This window comes from Neoarius graeffei, chromosome 24 (genome assembly GCF_027579695.1).
Source record: "Neoarius graeffei isolate fNeoGra1 chromosome 24, fNeoGra1.pri, whole genome shotgun sequence".
NCBI lineage: Eukaryota > Metazoa > Chordata > Actinopteri > Siluriformes > Ariidae > Neoarius > Neoarius graeffei.
Window position 1 is genome coordinate 15,524,450 of NC_083592.1, and position 17,583 is coordinate 15,542,032.

General features: G+C 43.5%; 1 protein-coding gene across 2 annotated transcripts in view; it reads right to left on the reverse strand.

Moving 5' to 3' along the window:
• Positions 1-464: 464 nt before the first annotated feature.
• ssh1a (slingshot protein phosphatase 1a) overlaps positions 465-17,583 on the reverse strand; it is a 151,652-nt gene continuing 134,533 nt past the window's right edge. For both annotated transcript variants that reach the window (XM_060906783.1, XM_060906784.1), the window contains 8 exons: positions 14,271-14,465; positions 12,266-12,359; positions 11,883-12,011; positions 11,700-11,746; positions 9,456-9,602; positions 8,634-8,834; positions 7,820-8,450; positions 465-7,610 (listed from right to left, as the gene is read on the reverse strand). In XM_060906783.1, coding sequence (XP_060762766.1) covers positions 6,558-7,610; positions 7,820-8,450; positions 8,634-8,834; positions 9,456-9,602; positions 11,700-11,746; positions 11,883-12,011; positions 12,266-12,359; positions 14,271-14,465 — 2,497 coding nt within the window. In that variant the 3' untranslated portion in view covers positions 465-6,557. The remainder of the gene's footprint in view (positions 7,611-7,819; positions 8,451-8,633; positions 8,835-9,455; positions 9,603-11,699; positions 11,747-11,882; positions 12,012-12,265; positions 12,360-14,270; positions 14,466-17,583) is intronic.

The following is a 17,583-nucleotide window of genomic DNA, read 5'->3' on the forward strand; positions in this document are numbered from 1 at the left end:
TTACATAGCTAGGGTTACAGTGGGGGGCTAGTCCTCTGGTAACCGCAAGAGTTTGACTCCCCACTTACATCTGCATTGCAGCATGCCTTGCCAGACGGCACCATTTTTATAATGGTCTTTGATATGACCCGACCGTGAGTAGAACTCACGCTAACCACGAGTCCACTCGCCGGTCGTATTGAGTTTACACACACAAATAAAGTGTAATGAATTTTTAATCATGGGCATGACCTAGAGCTTTCGCTTTTATCTGTTTGTACTGTAGGATGAGTACAAAGGGGTCCAAGCAGCTTGTATCACCATGCGTAAAGAAACATTTTACACAACACGGCTCTATTTTACACTTCGTGCCTGCCTTTAACAGCGGCCTAAAGAAAACTCAAATATCAGCTTGTTGTATAGGTGTACAGTGTCAAGAAACCTGAACAGAACTGAATGAAAAAAAAAGTTTATTTCCATAATATACACACAGTACATCATTTCCACAAAAATGTACAAAGTGCAATATGCGTCAGAACTACAGCAAATCCTGCGGTACAAAAGACAAAATTACTGCATACTTAAATATAAAACAAAACTAATGGCAACAGTAGTAGTGGATAAGAGAATTGCGGACACAGCACAACCTCTTCCTATTTGCGTGAAGGGCCTTAGCGACGATATGGCTGCTTTAGTGGTGGCCCAGATACGTCACAACATTACATAGGATTCATGAAGTGATGAAATCTCTCATTCTCGTTCTTAAACCATTCTTTTCAAAGGTGCAATAAATGTGGCGTCAGCTGAGCATGTTAAACGAGCTTCCTCATGAAATCTATACGGATGTTTCACGAAGTCTGTACCTCATCAAATCTATACTGACTTAGTGGCATTTCACTGAACTTTGGTTATGGCTGAGCTAAAGATGTGCTAAAACACGTGTTTGGAGCAAGGAGAACTTGGCAACTCTATATATAACGATTACGTGTGTCTGTGTTTATATAGATATAGAAGTTTGCTGTTCCAGAATTTATTATTAGGAAAAAAAAAGGTCAGATAACGAAGCCGAATCGGGATGAAAAACTCAAATTAGTAAAGGTAAGTGAACAGATTTTTAACAAAATGGTTGGCAACATAACAGAAGGGAAGATACAGACTGAACCATGCCTCTGGTGTTTCACTATAAGGCACTTTAACATTAATAACGCAACACTAATGTGAACAACATGTGAATGACCAGCAACTCCTTAGTGGCATCAGAGGCAAAATGGCAACGGCAATGGCATGTGAGAGGGTGAAGGGGGTTCAGGGACGCTCTTGGCGTGAACTGTGGCTCAGTAGAATGGGAATAAAATACCGTAAAGGCCGTACAGGAAAATCAAATTCAGGTTCCCAAATCCTAAACTCATCATCATTTTCCAAAAGTGGCGAATTATATTACAGGCCTTTAGCAGACGCGCTTATCCAGAGAGATGTACAAGATGTACCAGAGCAGCCTCAGGAGCGGCTTCAGTGCCTTGCTCAAGGGCACTTCCGCCATTCCGGCTGGTCCAGGGATTTGAACCAGCAACCTTTTGGTCCCAAAGCTGCTTCTCTACAGTTCCACAGGCTCCCTCCTGAAAGATGGATGGAAATGGCTCTCGACCTCTTCATCTCTATACCTAGGAAATGTAATCATCCTGTTTTTCCATCAGATTTGGGAACCAAAAGATGCTTGCTGTTTGGACTAATGTTGTCCCTGATGGGTTCAATCATAAGCCAGTGTACATTTTGAAAAACAAAACGTCTAAAAGCACAAGAAACCAAACCGAACACTTTACGTTCGGGTTCTGTTAGTAAACATGAGCAAATCTTCAACGTAAACTGTATATAATGTTACCGCATGTTCCTGCTATCCTGTTGATAACGTCATGAACTTGCTTTGCAGACACTAATGTGTTCGGGTGATTATTTGGCTTCTTGATTAATTTTGCTAAAAATGACGCTTTTTAAGGAAATCGTTCCCAACAGAACTCACAGCTACAAAGCGACGGCTGGATCGAAACTGCGAATAATAAATCAGCTGAAACAACAATAGCATAGTTATTCCTTTAAAATCACGGGCAGCTCTCGTTTATGGGGACGAGTGGGGAAAAAGTGGCCTGCATCAGTGCATTTCTTCCATATCACTTTTTTTTTTTTTTTAAATCGCACAACAACAACAACAACAACATGGCGCACATTTGCTGTAAAAACACAGGCGATGACTGAATCTGTGCAAAATGAAAACGAACAATAAAATGCTTCACCTCGGTAATAAAAAAAAAACAAGCTAACAACTCGAATTTGTTCAAACTTCTTGACTGGTCATATTAAAACCGCTAGCTTTTCCTTGATCAGTACGGACTTCGCGCTTCTTCGGTGAATCTGAGCCCAACCTTGCCACTGGATGGGCTCCGGAAACCAAAGACATCTCTTTTCTTTTTTTCTTTAACAGTACGATATGAGGATCTGGAAGTAAAATTCAGATATCAGGTTGATGTACAGGTATACAGTAGTGCCTTATTCAACCTTCAGAGTTGTCATGAGGACGCAAGTACCGGCCATTTTGTCACCTATGAACATATTTACATACAGTGCATCGTGATGCGTGTGCATTTGATCGGAGCGTGTGGTGTGTGTATATCGTATGAGCCTGCTCATGGATAAATACTAACGTGCACTCACTCACACACACACACACACACACACTCGGAAGGGTTGGGTTTTTTTTTTTGTTGTCTCTCATAAATATTTCACAGTAATTGCACGGTCCATGGTGTGGGACGTCACTCACGCTCGCATGCAAAGGTATATAATATAATACAAGACACGCTTCAGTCAGAGTCAGAAACACGTGTTCAACGTAACAGCATTGTTAGATGTACAAAATAAGATTAAAAAAATTATTTTGCATAATAAAATAACTCAAGTATTTCGATATTGAAATGACTGATATGAAATAAAGGGAACAAACCTGATGCGAGAATAACAAAGTGTGTGTACTAGTGACGAGTGAATGAGTGTATAACCGAGTGCGTCTGAGAAGATATAGAGCTTGTGATCTCATACACGGGGATTTTGAGACCCTCAGGACAGCACACGCTAATATCAGACAGATACATGTCACATGATCTCAGTAGAGATCAACAAACTCCCAAACTCAGTCATGCTGGAATGCAATTATACAGACAAACAACACACGCACACACCGACCGTTGTGTTTGTGTGTCTGTGATTTTTCAGACTTAAATGCATTTCAAAGCACAGCAAGATTCGATCAAATCTTATCTTTAAAAATTCAAACCATTATATCAAAAAAAAAAATGTTTTTTTGATTCATATTTATCCAGGAGGAGAAAACAAACCTCATTTCTTTTTTCATCTCGACCCTTCTAGCTCTTTCGAGACCAAGACGCATATCCGGAGAAGCTGATCGGTCATGGCTGACTTCATCTAGAATCTTCCGCTCTCAGTGAGTTTACGTTACGGAGAAGAGAATCAAATCTCGATAACCTTCCCCTGCGTTCATACTAGCAGCTGTTATTGGAACATGTCGCTGTCTAGCGCGACCGTTGTGACTTGCGATGATTATCTGATCAGTCTTTTAGCGCTGTTGGATTATTAATTCTGATCGGTCAGAAGGTGCGGACTAATTTTATGATGTTACAGAAAACCACAGGTTTGTATTAATGTGCTTACGTTATTATTTCCATAGGAACAGCTCTTTCACGGGAACGTAACGCAATCTAACAGTAAACGTTGAAGAAAATCATATCATTGTTGACGAGATTCCAGTGTAAGATTCAGCAAGATTTCCGGCCTGGGACAGAGGATGTCGTGTTTTGTGGTTTATTGGTCAGAAGACGAGCTGTGTACAGTATTTTGCTATTAATTTCAAGAGAAAGTGACGGAATGGCTTTTTATAGCTGCTCTAGCGCAAGCGACAAGTAACAGGAACTACTGCACCTTGTACCGTTCACGGATGTAACTTTAAAATGCAGCTGTAAATGGATAAAAAGTCACAGCAAGTTGCGGTCACAGAAGAGGGCTAAAACACTTACGGGACATGCTGTTTTAGGAAAATAATCGACACATTGATAGCAGGTGAGGTTTTATTCCTTGGAAAATGGTAGCAATCAAAGTGGATTTGCTCGAGTGTAGAATTTCGACCAATCCCTGTGGTTCTTGCGTTTAAAACACAGTTTAATACGAAGACAGAGTTGAGGCGACTTCAGTTTCGGTTTCGTTTTCAAGTGGCGAACGATGCAGAACTGGAACTAAATCCAAGTATGACCTGAAGTTGTAAGGATGTAGAATTGGGTAGATAGACAACCTGGGGTGAAATTTGGCCAGAAATATTTATCGTCTCCAATTATTCTTGGTTGGCTTACCACAGCATAACTAATCTGCACCAAACTAATTAACGTTAATTCGAACGCTGTCCATCCTCCCGGTCACTTATTGCTGGAATCGCAACTCTGTTACTGCTTTTTGATCAACAGAGAACGGGTTCTTGAACCAGATCCGTTCAGGATTCTTTGAATCTTGGTGCCTGCGAGCAAACCCTCCTGCGTTTTCACCAGTTTTGAGAAGAACCGTCGTAATCAAGGAACGGAGGGCGTCGCACAATACAACACAATGGGAGTAAACAGTCGTAGCAAGATGGCGGTGCTCATGGATTACCTACGTGCTTTTGTTGTGTTATTGCAGACGTTTTGGTTTTGGTCCATTTGTTTTTGGAGATGTATCCTTTTCCGTTGCGCTCTGCTTCCTCTCCAAACTAACGATACGCCCACTGATGGCATGATCCTGGAAAAACCAGCTATATTTTAGTTCCAGAACCAGAATGGGGAAGCAATTTTGGTCGAAATGCTCGGGACGGTTCAAAATTTGGTCCATGAACCAGAACGGAATCCGTTCCCTGTTGGTGTAAAAGGGGTATGAGACGACACACATGCTGCATTGCTTTCGTACTCGCTAGTGTGAACGCAGAGTAACTGTGATTGCTCAGGAATCTTGTCTGGGGCTGATGTTCCAGAATTGTCCTTATGCTACATTCACAGGATGTTTTAGCATCCACTGCTATGCATTGCTGGTTTGTCGTAGGCGTGTTTGCCAAGATTCGTGGATTTATATTTAATTTGTGCTATAACCCAGTAGACCTATGAGCACACTGAGCATGTGCCAAGTTAAGGGTTGACATGAGCTGCCCTTGTAGAGTTCTACCGCTGGAAAATATAGCTCTGGACATTACACGACAACCAGGATTAGCTTCTCATCGTCAAACACAAAACTGGGGTAAATGACTGGAGTGATTTACGTAGCCCCCAAATGCATCGCCCTCACTGAATCACATTTTTGACAAATACCAAAAAGTCCCTAAGGTGCTAAAGTGATACCTTCCATTTTAAAGCATTCAAGAATATCATCACTACAAGGGCATGAAACAAAAAAGAAAAAAATATATATATATATATATATCAACCACTGTTTCTCCAAAATACCTTAAGAAGACTTGAAAATCTTCCACATGCACAGACGCAAAACACATCTTCGTGTTTTCAGTATAATATTTCAAACAAGTCCTAACCGCCATCATGTGCCCAGTGTTAACATTCAGTGGTAAAATGAACCATGGAATTGAGACCAGAGCAAAATACAGCAAAGTATCTCCAGCAACATCTGTTGATATACAGAGTAGAGTGAACAGCAGAGAGATCGAAACTGAATTGTGTTCTTCCATTCTAGAAACTTCTCAGCACACACTAAATAGCCAGCAGTGATTTGGAAATCCTTTTCCCTTTGCTGTTCAGAAGTATCCAGAGAGTCTTCAAAATGTGAATAAGCAGGAAGATGGGATTCACACCGAACCAGATTTAGACATGTCGACGAACAGACAACAGGTAGCAATTTCTTGTGAAATATGGCTGCTCAGCAGGAAGGGGAACCAAAGCGATGGTTTCCTTGGACGCTTGGCCGAAGAGCACTCGGTGTACACGTAGTTTTTAATCACACGTTTTCAGCTTCAGTTCCATGCAACAAAAGCCTTAAAACCACAAGAGCCTTCTCGGAATATTTGGATATCCTGTTTCCTTGAGTAACATATTTTTAATATTCACAGCATTTAAAAGGTCTGTTCGTTCCCGACTCTATTTGCTAGTTCATCTACTGTGCAGTCCTTCCATGCAAGTCCTAAGAACTTCAGCGGGATGTTCCCTTTGATGGTATTCGTAGATGACCAATCCTCGCAAATAAGAGGAAAGGCTTTTGGGACAGCAGTTTTTTTGTTTTGTTTTTTTGTTTGCAAACCCTGTTTTCCCCTCAACTCTACATTGTAATTTTGGTAAAGCACAGTCCCTCCACACAAATTGTAGGACCTTCAGCAAGGCCTTTTCCAATCCACCCATGAAAGAGATCTTTTGACTGCAAACCCTCACGCCCAACCTGGGTATTGATTTGCGGATGGCCAATCCTCCCTTTGAAAAGAAGGAGGTTTTCAGAAAGGGAATCTTTGTCCAAGTACATCATCATCTTGCACAAATCGCCCTCCATTAATGTCAGCTCCTGGGTGCAGGTGTTCCCATTGCTCCTGGACTAAAGAGCTCCATGGTTGTTGTATCGGAGCAGAGATTGGCACGATCCCAATCTGGACTGATAGTGCCCTCTGGCTCTGGGGAAAGCGCGAGGAGAAGAAGGGTGCCGGCGTCAGAAGAGCATGCTGAGGAGCACAGGTCCTCCGTGGAGAAGGTGAGACTGCCGAGCTTGGCTAATGAGTTGGATCGCTTTAGCCGGGAAGGCACTGTAAGTCCAGCCAGGCGCATCCTTGTTTCTATCTCTTGTGCCCGCTGGCGCACCAGACCAGGCTTCCCACGAATGCTGCGGATGCTATCGCTGCTCGAGCTGCGCGTCAGCGTGGAGCCGTGCGGCGATGAGACTGGCGTCAGTGCTCCTGAGTCTTCAACTGCAAGTGGCACCAATGTCCAAAAGTCTGCTGGAGTACCAAACGTTCCAGATGAAGAAGTGTCTATAGATGCAGAAGGACGCTTTGGTGTCTCTGCAGGGTCTTGTGCAGCACTTCCTGCATGTTCGCGGAAACGTTCCTGGAACAAGCCTGAAAGTTTCTCCAGCCTCTCAGCTCGCCGCCTGACCAGGCCAGACCTTTGTAGCTGGTCTAGTGTCTCCTGCTGTTGCTGTGAGCGCCCCTCTCTGGGTAGACCTGGAGACCTCTCTTCTGCCTCGTCCTTGCCTGCTGAAGCTTCATTCCCTTTGACCACTTGCTCCAATGCTGTATCCTTTGTTTCCTGAAGATCAGTTTTCTGCGACTGGCTTCCGGACTTGTCTTTATGTACCGAGGGCGGGATCGCCGAATCTGAAGCTGTCTTGCTGCACTTGGTGCACTTGCAGTTTGGGCCACAAGGCCATAGCCGTGTGGGTGTGATGGCCTTGACTGCAACATTGGTGCAAGCTGGCACTTCGGTAGAGATACTAGGCACACCACACAGGGGTAACTGGGCAAAGCCATTTCCACTGGCATTAAAGACAGTACTGGGGGTTGTGAAAGAGCCGGATACTGGTCTGGGTTTAGACGCCTGCTTCTTAAGGGTACTCTCCTATACAGAAAGGCCAGACAACACAACATTACTGAAGAAACGGTTTTAGCTAAACGGCATATATCACAAAGTCAGTCTGTAGTAATTAGGGTCTTTACTTTATAGAAATTCTATATCTTCTGGCTATAATTCTGTCCAACAGCTACAATTAGGACATAAAGCAGTCAGACAACCAATAAACCAAACACGTCAATCAAACTTTCACTCACAGCAAGACTGTTTTGTGTTCGGAGGTGGTTGTTGTTGTTGGAGTTCTCGTTGCACAAGTGATTCATGTTACCCAGATCGATGCCACTCTCCTCCCCTCCACCTCCTTCCCTCTCTCTCCTCCCACCTTCAGCAAGTGCCTCCATCTCCTCCTGTTCTTTCTTTGCCTCCTCCTCGTCTTCCTCTTCGACGGTGCTGAATTCAAGACGCAGACGCAGCTCCTCCAGAGGTTCAGCACCACGGGAGCAAGTCTGTGCTGCTGTGCCCTCTCCGGCAGGTGCAGTGAAGCGGGGTGTTTCAAACGAATCATCATCCAGCAGGGCGTCGCGCTCCACATCCTCTATCTCAATATAGACACGATCTACATCCAGCAGAGGCTGCGGCATACGCACGGGTGTTGACGGCTCGCTGTCCAGCGCCGAGTCGGAGAGACGCCGGAAGTAGTAGTTGTAGTTTTGGGGGTTCGAGGGGTCAAGTTCCAAAGCAAGGGGTGAAGAGTGGGCAGCAGCCTCGCAGCAGGAGGGACCGGCCTCTGGGGATGAGTCGTCGGCGCAGCAGGGTGCTGCCGGACGCTGGCAGTCAGGGTGATCACACTCGGAGTCTGGATGCCAAAGCCGATTGTGACGTTGCTTGCTGTAGAGTATTTACAGAAGCATGATTTTTTTTTTAAAAACAAGCTGGAAATGATAATGGAAGGACATTTTTCAATCGTGGCTTAGAATAGTTACTTATGTTTGTCTGAGAAAGTTACTTTATTATAAGATTTTATTCAAGTGACATTATAACGCAGATCTCCTCTGCAGGGAAAACGCTTACCTTGCATCCAAAATGCCCTCGTATTCTGCCAGCTGTCTCATGAAGCTGTCGTTGGGTCGCGTGACGCTACGTTTCTGTTTGACAAAGTTGTAGGCCTTCTCCAGGGTCCAGCCGTACTCTTTCATGGCATAGGCTATGACTGTGGATGCCGAGCGGCTTACGCCCATCTTACAGTGGACCAGACACTTGGATTGGTTCTTCCTGAAACGTTAGAGGTGAGAAAGTGTGAAACAAAAATGAAAGCCAATGAATGAACACAGCAGCATCCAAACCTTTCGAAGGACTGATTCTGTCGCTGTGTAGAACCTGGTGTGTGAGGGTGCGGAGAAAGACTCGGGAGACAGGCGCAATTTTAGCTGAGCTCTGGGCTCGCGTTTATTCAGTCTGCGCTTTTCAGTGCACTTTGAGAAATACGGACAAATCAAGAGAAAAAGGGTTTTTGCTCTGTCGAGTTCATGCTCCTCGGTGTGTGCGCATGTCTTGCAAGCTCCAATTATTACGTGTTACCTGCTGGTTCTACCCGCCTCCTTTTCATCCACAGCTGATGCTCAACCACGCCCCCACTGCCACAACCACCACAACAGGAATAAATTGAAGGAAAGCTAAATTTTCTGTCCATGTAACCTTTGGTTAATTTTTTTTCTCATTGTTCTGACAACATGTAATGAATTCAAACAGGAACACATCTATTACTATCGCCCTCGAGGCAGTTTCTGCGACTGATCCTACTCCGTTTTAGCGAACACTGTTCCGTGGCGAAAATTAGTCACCTTGTTTGAGAAATGAGACATGTCCTAAAACAACAAATGCTCTGTGCCTTACTTAGCCTTAACGATGAAGTTATACGTGTCGTTCCAGTGAGCCAGCAGGTCCGTGGTCTCTTCGTCGTACACACGCACGTTGTGGTAACAAAAAGTCCCTGGGAAAAAGTTGTCGATCTCCCGAGTGACATTGAGGATGTATCCCACACTAAGAACAAAATGTCATAGTGTTCATTATTGGCATCTCATTCAAGGTATATACAGTGTCTTGCAAAATTATTCATCCCCCTTGGTGTTTGTCCTGTTTTGTCGCATTACAAGCTGGAATTAAAATGGATTTTGGGGGGATTAGCACCATTTGACTTACACAACATGCCTACCACTTTAAAGGTGAAAATTGTTGTTTTATTGTGAGACAAACAATAATTGAGATGAAAAAAACCCAGAAATCTGGAGTGTGCATAGGTATTCACCCACCAAAGTCAATACTTTGTAGAACCACCATTTGCTGCAATTACAGCAAGTCTCTTGGGGTATGTCTTTATTAGCATAGCACATCTAGCCACTGGGATTTTTGCCCATTCCTCAAGACAAAGCTGCTCCAACTCCTTCAAGTTAGATGGGTTGTGTTGGTGTACAGCAATCTTCAAGTTATGCCATAGAGTCTCAATTGGATTGAGGTCTGGGCTTTGACTAGGCCATTCCAAGACATTTAAATGTTTCCATTTAAACCACTCCACTGTAGCTTTAGCAGTATGTTTAGGGTCATTGTCCTGCTGGAACGTGAACTTTTGTCCCAGTCTCAAACCTCTGGCCGACCCAAACAGGTTTTCCTCCAGAATTGCCCTGTATTTAGTGCCATCCATCTTTCCTTCAGTCCTGACCAGCTTTCCTGTCCCACATCATGATGCTGCCATCACCATGCCTGACGGTAGGAATGGTGTTCTCAGGGTGTTGGGTTTGCACCACACACGGCATTTCCCATGATGGCCAAAAGATCAATTTTACTCCCAGTTGACCAGAGAGTCTTCTTCCATGTGTTTGGGGAGTCTGCCACATGCTGTTGGGCAAACGCCGAAAGTGTTTTCTTAAGCAATGACTCTTCTTGCCACTCTTCCATAAAGCCCCAGTCTGTGGAGTGTACAGCTTAAAGTGGTCCTATGGACAGATACTCACATCTCCGCTGTGGATCTTTGCAGCTCCTTCAGTGTTACCTTCAGTGTCTTTGTTGCATCTCTGATTAATGCCCTCCTTGCCCGGTCTGTGAGTTTTGGTGGGCGGCCTTCTCATCAGGTTTGTAGTGGTGCCATATTCTTTCCATTTTGCTATAATGGATTTAATGATGCTCTGTGGGATATTCAGAGTTTGGGATATTTTTTATAACCCAACCCTGATCTATACTTCTCCACAAGTTTGTCTCTGACCTGTTTGGAGGCTCCTTGGTTTTCATGTTGCTTGTTAAGTAGTGTTGCAGAGTCAGGGTCCTTCCAGAACAGGTTGATTTATACAGACATCATGTGACACTTTGATTGCAGACAGGTGGATCTTAATCGACTAATTATGTGACTTATGAAGTGAATGGGTTGGACCAGCTCTTATTTAGGGGTTTCATACGAAAGGGACTGAATACTTATGCACACTCCAGATTTCTGTTATTTTTTAAAAAATCTTCTTAATTAGGGTGGCACGGTGGTGTAGTGGTTAGCGCTGTCGCCTCACAGCAAGAAGGTCCGGGTTCGAGCCCCGTGGCTGGCGAGGGCCTTTCTGTGCGGAGTTTGCATGTTCTCCCCGTGTCCGCGTGGGTTTCCTCCGGGTGCTCCGGTTTCCCCCACAGTCCAAAGACATGCAGGTTAGGTTAACTGGTGACTCTAAATTGACCATAGGTGTGAATGTGAGTGTGAATGGTTGTCTGTGTCTATGTGTCAGCCCTGTGATGACCTGGCGACTTGTCCAGGGTGTACCCCGCCTTTCGCCCATAGTCAGCTGGGATAGGCTCCAGCTTGCCTGCGACCCTGTAGAACAGGATAAAGCGGCTAGAGATAATGAGATGAGATCTTAATTATTGTTTGTGTCACAGTAAAACAATTTGCACCTTTAAAGTGGTAGGCATGTTGTGTAAATCAAATGGTGCTAACCCCCCAAAAATCCATTTTAACTCCATCTTCTAATGCAACAAGGGGGATGAATACTTTTGCAAGACACTGTACATGTTTTTTTAACAGAAGAATCAGAGAAAGCAATATCATCATACTATATACTGACAGCATTAAACGTCTTTTCTATCCATCCATCCAGTTTAACTCACCCTGTCTCCTGTAGCTCCTCTAGATTGGAAGCATTCCATTCAGATCCCTAAAATACATTAAAGAAAAAAGCCCACAGGATTTATATAACACACATCATTTCCAGCATTGTTGTTATTTTTAAATTGATAACTTTAACTTTTCAGTTTCACTAAAACTTTTAACACTTGTTTTTTTCCACGAACCAGGTAGAGGTGGTCGAATATGAGGGTAGCTTTATCCATCTGACCCAGGATCAGCAGAATCTCATTGTCGATGAACTCTTTGTACTCCTTCAGATTGCAGTTCATGTGCTGCTCGAGTTCATTACGGATCTGGTAGAGGTGTGGGGGGGAAAAAACTAAACATGGTGTACAAGAGCTCGACATTTTAATCATGAAGACATTTTTTTTTTTGCGCTTGTACCATTAGTGATCATTAATCATATTATACCATATTGCTTTTAAAATTGTCTATTCTGACTGGTCAGAAAATATTGTGCTAAATGACTGACATGAGGAACTTTTATGATTTATGAAGAACGTGTAGCATCTGGTATTTTCTCTGACACTACAGGGTTGTTTTTCACCTCCTTAGAGGTCACGTTCTCCAGGTCCTGCAGCATCATGATGCTCCTGAGTTTGGTTTTGATGAGGCATTCGGTTCGCTCTCTCTCCGTCGGCCTGGATGAAGATTAAATCGCAGAAGCGCTTCAGTTTGAGTCATGATAACAGCTGCTAAGTACCTGATTTGAAAGATTTACACTACCGTTCAAAAGTTTGGGGTCACTTTGAAATGTCCTTATTTTTGAAAGAAAAGCACTGTTCTTTTCAATGAAGATCACTTTAAACTAATCAGAAATACACTCTATACATTGCTAATGTGGTAAATGACTATTCTAGCTGCAAATGTCTGGTTTTTGGTGCAATATCTCCATAGGTGTATAGAGGCCCATTTCCAGCAACTCTCACTCCAGTGTTCTAATGGTACAATGTGTTTGCTCATTGCCTCAGAAGGCTAATGGATGATTAGAAAACCCTTGTACAATCATGTTAGCACAGCTGAAAACAGTTTAGCTCTTTAGAGAAGCTATAAAACTGACCTTCCTTTGAGCAGATTGAGTTTCTGGAGCATCACATTTGTGGGGTCGATTAAATGCTCAAAATGGCCAGAAAAATGTCTCGACTATATTTTCTATTCATTTTACAACTTATGGTGGGAAATAAAAGTGTGACTTTTCATGGAAAACACAAAATTGTCTGGGTGACCCCAAACTTTTGAACGGTAGTGTACGCTTATTCATCTCATGTCATATCATACGTCTGCTCACAGTATGTCAAAGAAACAAACACACTAGCACTGCGGAAACAAGAGCACAATATCCCCTGCTGGCAACTCGGCCATAACTCTGGTAAAATGCGACTGAATTGAACGAAATTACAATATGCGTATTACCAACATAGAACAAAGAACCTTGTCAAGTTTCGTGAAATTCCTCCAAAAATCGTGAGAGGAGTTGATTTCAGAAGGTGAGTACCCTTCCCGGGACGGACAGACGGATGGACGGACGGACATCACCACGACATAATTCCCCTTCGGGCCTTTCGGCCAGCGGGGGATAAAAATTGTGAGGGAAGTTGATTTCAGAAAGCATGCACACCTTGATGAAATTGCCAAAGTACAAGTTTGTTAATAATCGAGGGCATAACTCTGGTAAAATTTGCCCAAATTAACCGAAATTTCAATCTGCGTATAACTGTCATATCACAAAGCCTTTTGCCATGTTTGGTGAAATTCCTCCACAAATTGTGAGAGGAGTTGATTACAGAAGAACGTACACCCTCATGAAATTGTCAAAGTGCAAGTTATTTAATCAAGGGTCAAAACTCTAGGAAAATTTTCACAAACTAAATTAAATCACGATCTGCGTATTACCGTCATATAACAAGGACTTTTGCCAAGCTTCAAGAAATTCGTCCAAAAATTCTCAGAGGAGTTGATGTCAGAAGGCGAGCACACCTTCATGAAATTGTGAAAGTACGAGGTTGTTAATCAAGGGCTGGAACTCTGGTAAATTGCGTCCGAATTGAACAAAACAACCATCTGCGTATTACCGACATATAACAATGCCTTTTGGCAAGTTTGGTGAAATTCCTCCACAGATTGTGAGAGGAGTTGATTTCAGAAGGAAAACATGAAACTGTCAAAGTATAAATTTTGTTAAACTCTGGTAAAACGTGACCGAATTTAACGAAATTGCAATATGTTTATTACCGACATATAACAAAGAGCCCTGCCAAGTTTCATGAAATTCCTCCAAAAATTGTCAAAGGAGTTAATTTCAGAAGGTGAGCACCCTTCCTGACAGGGACGGACAGACGGATGGACGGAAATCGGCACGACATAATCCCCCTTCGCGCCTTTCAGCCAGCGGGGGATAAAGAAAACGTGACTACCGAAACCTGAGCGTATGTCAGTGGATGAGACGTCTCGGTTTCTCCTGAGGTTTGAAAAGATACCACTGAAACAGCAGTGTACTCTTCAAAGAACAGAGTGAACAAAGCTAAAAGGTTTCGGTTAGATGAACAACTCACTTGTCTCCGAACATGGCGGGCGAGTCAGGCCGCAGTGTCTCCAGGTCCTGCATGGCGTTCCACTCATTGATGCAGCTCTGTTCGGAGGCGATACAGCTCTCGTAGTAGCCTGTCCAGGTGAGCGCAATTCCGCCAGGGAAGTAGTTATATCGCCGTGACACCTCACATGCTTTGTGCAGCACCTGCAGCGCCGACCTGGTAACAAAGCAAAGGTTAGAGACTTGAAACTGCACTTCTCCATCCTGCTCACTCAGACCTGCACCTGATGACGCTATGAGCTGTCGATCATGCGCAGACTTACACGGGTCACCATTACACAATATCTCATCTCATCTCGTTATCTCTAGCTGCTTTATCCTGTTCTACAGGGTCGCAGGCGAGCTGGATCCTATCCCAGCTGACTACGGGCGAAAGGCGGGGTACACCCTGGACAAGTCGCCAGGTCATCACAGGGCTGACACATAGACACAGACAACCATTCACACTCACATTCACACCTACGGTCAATTTAGAGTCACCAGTTAACCTAACCTGCATGTCTTTGGACTGTGGGGGAAACCGGAACACCCGGAGGAAACCCACGCGGACACGGGGAGAACATGCAAACTCCGCACAGAAAGGCCCTCGCCGGCCACGGGGCTCGAACCCAGACCTTCTTGCTGTGAGGGGACAGCGCTAACCACTACACCACCGTGCCGCCCCATTACACAATATAAGCAACAAATTCCCACCGAGTCCCTTCAAGGTTTCTTATTGTTTGGCTTCTGCCAAGAATCAACAGTCTGTTCTGCATGTCAGATTATATGATGAAGAACCTGCTTATGATACACCTGTACATGATACATCCTTATGATACATCAATCAATCAGAGGCATGGACATGCTTTCAGTCCATTAGTATGCTTTGTTTATGCTTTGCTGTTTTTTTTTTTCTACGCAGTTCTCCTATTGGTGGCTTTTAGATGATTGCTGTAACAGCACTCACATAATGAAGTTTTGATCAAGAATTTCGGACTTGACCAGAACTCTGTCGTCGGCTATCTTTGGCTGCAAAGGCACTAAACTTTCTGACGCATTTAAGACGCATATAGTATTATTTTATGACTTGCAATTCTTGTCATGCAGTATAAAGATGGCATAAATCACTGCAAAAATAAAAGCATCCTCTATTCGACTGAATCAGGACGATAGTCGGAGGAAAACGTGAAGTGCATACAAACTACTCAATTACAGTCAGTCACCAACAGGTGGCAGCCAACAGCCGAATCTCCCGGTGCATCTGATCAACAGTGTGAACAAGCAGTGTGTGCTCAGAAATAAAGCTCCTGACCCGCTCAACCACCTGAACAAGGCCTTCTGTCTGACCACAATCGGCTGAAAACACACACGCTTATCCACCGTCATCGTTTCCTTTTTCCATCGTAATAAAACGAGCTATTCAAACTCTGGCTATGGAGCGAGAGTGAACATGAAAACAGCTTCTCAGAACAACAATGCTCCGGTGTTGTGAGCCATCAGCTTACAGGTTTATTCAAATAAATATGACTGTGTGCTTGGTGCAGGAACACACAGCTGGGTTCTCTGGAGAAAAAAAGTTGATCGAGTATGACTTTCTTTCAAATTTCATGTTGATCTTTGAATCTTTGGAATACAACCCCTGGCAAAAATGATGGGATCGCCACACTTGGAGGACGTTCACCCGTACACATATTACTCCATTCTAATGAAACATGCACTCACCGGCCACTCTAGGAACACGCATACATACACCTTCTGTTTTATGCAGTTCTCTACAGGGCTTGACATTAACTTTTAAACCCACTTGCCCTGGGGGGTTCATTTCCACTTACCCCCCCCCCCCCAATATTAACACTTGCCCCCTATTTTGCGATTAAAACTCATCTCATTATCTCTAGCCGCTTTATCCTGTTCTACAGGGTCGCAGGCAAGCTGGAGCCTATCCCAGCTGACTACGGGCGAAAAGCGGGGTACACCCTGGACAAGTCGTCAGGTCATCACAGGGCTGACACATAGACACAGACAACCATTCACACTCACATTCACACCTACGGTCAATTTAGAGTCACCAGTTAACCTAACCTGCATGTCTTTGGACTGTGGGGGAAACCGGAGCACCCGGAGGAAACCCACGCGGACACGGGGAGAACATGCAAACTCCGCACAGAAAGGCCCTCGCCGGCCATGGGGCTCGAACCCGGACCTTCTTGCTGTGAGGCGACAGCGCTAACCACTACACCACCGTGCCACCCGCGATTACTACTCTTTTTTTTTTTTTAAGAAAACCATAGAATAGTTGTGAATTGCAACAGAAAATGAAGATCACACATCGAGTTGAAGTTTGGTTATTGATTAAGTTTGGTTATTGGTTACTTTTTACTTGTAATGGACAATAACAGTTTTATCCAAAAGTTTTTCCTGCCTTAGTCGATTTATTTCCATTTCACATGCATGCAGCTGTTGTAACGTTCAGGGTGTTTGTGTAGAACTCTCTCTCTCAGACTGTAGGTTCATTACTTGATAATGTAGAAATCATAAAATAGAAATCTATAACAAAGCTTGTGTGAAGAAAACAATATGGTGCCAAGACTTTTGAACAGTACTGTGTTTGAGAATATTTATATATCTTTTTTTTATATCATCCACCTCTAGGTTTAAAAAAAAAAACCTGCACTACGTCATGACAGACAGGATAATGTTTGAGTTTAAAATTATTGCTCAGGTGTGGAGATTGTGGATGTTTTATACAGATCTGGCAACCTGTAACTGAATCAGTATAGCCGGTCTGTCATGACGCAGTGCTGTTTTTTTGTTTGTTTTTTTAACCTAGAGGTGGATGATAAAAAAAAACCTGATATATAAATATTTTGCACAGGACTGTGTTCCTCTGAAAACAGAAACAAAGCTCCAGCTCTCTGCTCTTAATCTGTTCTGTTCTTTCAGGATTTATCACGCATGTCGCTCCTTGTTGAGTTTTTTAAGCCTGAGTTGTTTGAAACCAATCTGGGTTTTCTGTGTCGAATAAGGAAGCGGCTTCACCTGAAAGAAAATCAAACACATTCATGAAGGCGCTGACTCGAATGCGAGCAGAAAAAAAATAAATAAAACGAGATTCTTAAGCAAACTCTTCCATCCTCACTTCCGACTTTGTTTTTGTAAAATACATTTTAAATACAATCGTGAAGTTCTCTGGAGTTTTCAGGCTGAGCTCCTCTCCTCGTATTCTTTAACCACTCATTTCCTCGTAGTTCTTGAAGGATTTGCTTCCATTTGTTAACGTTTTTCTTGATAGCAGC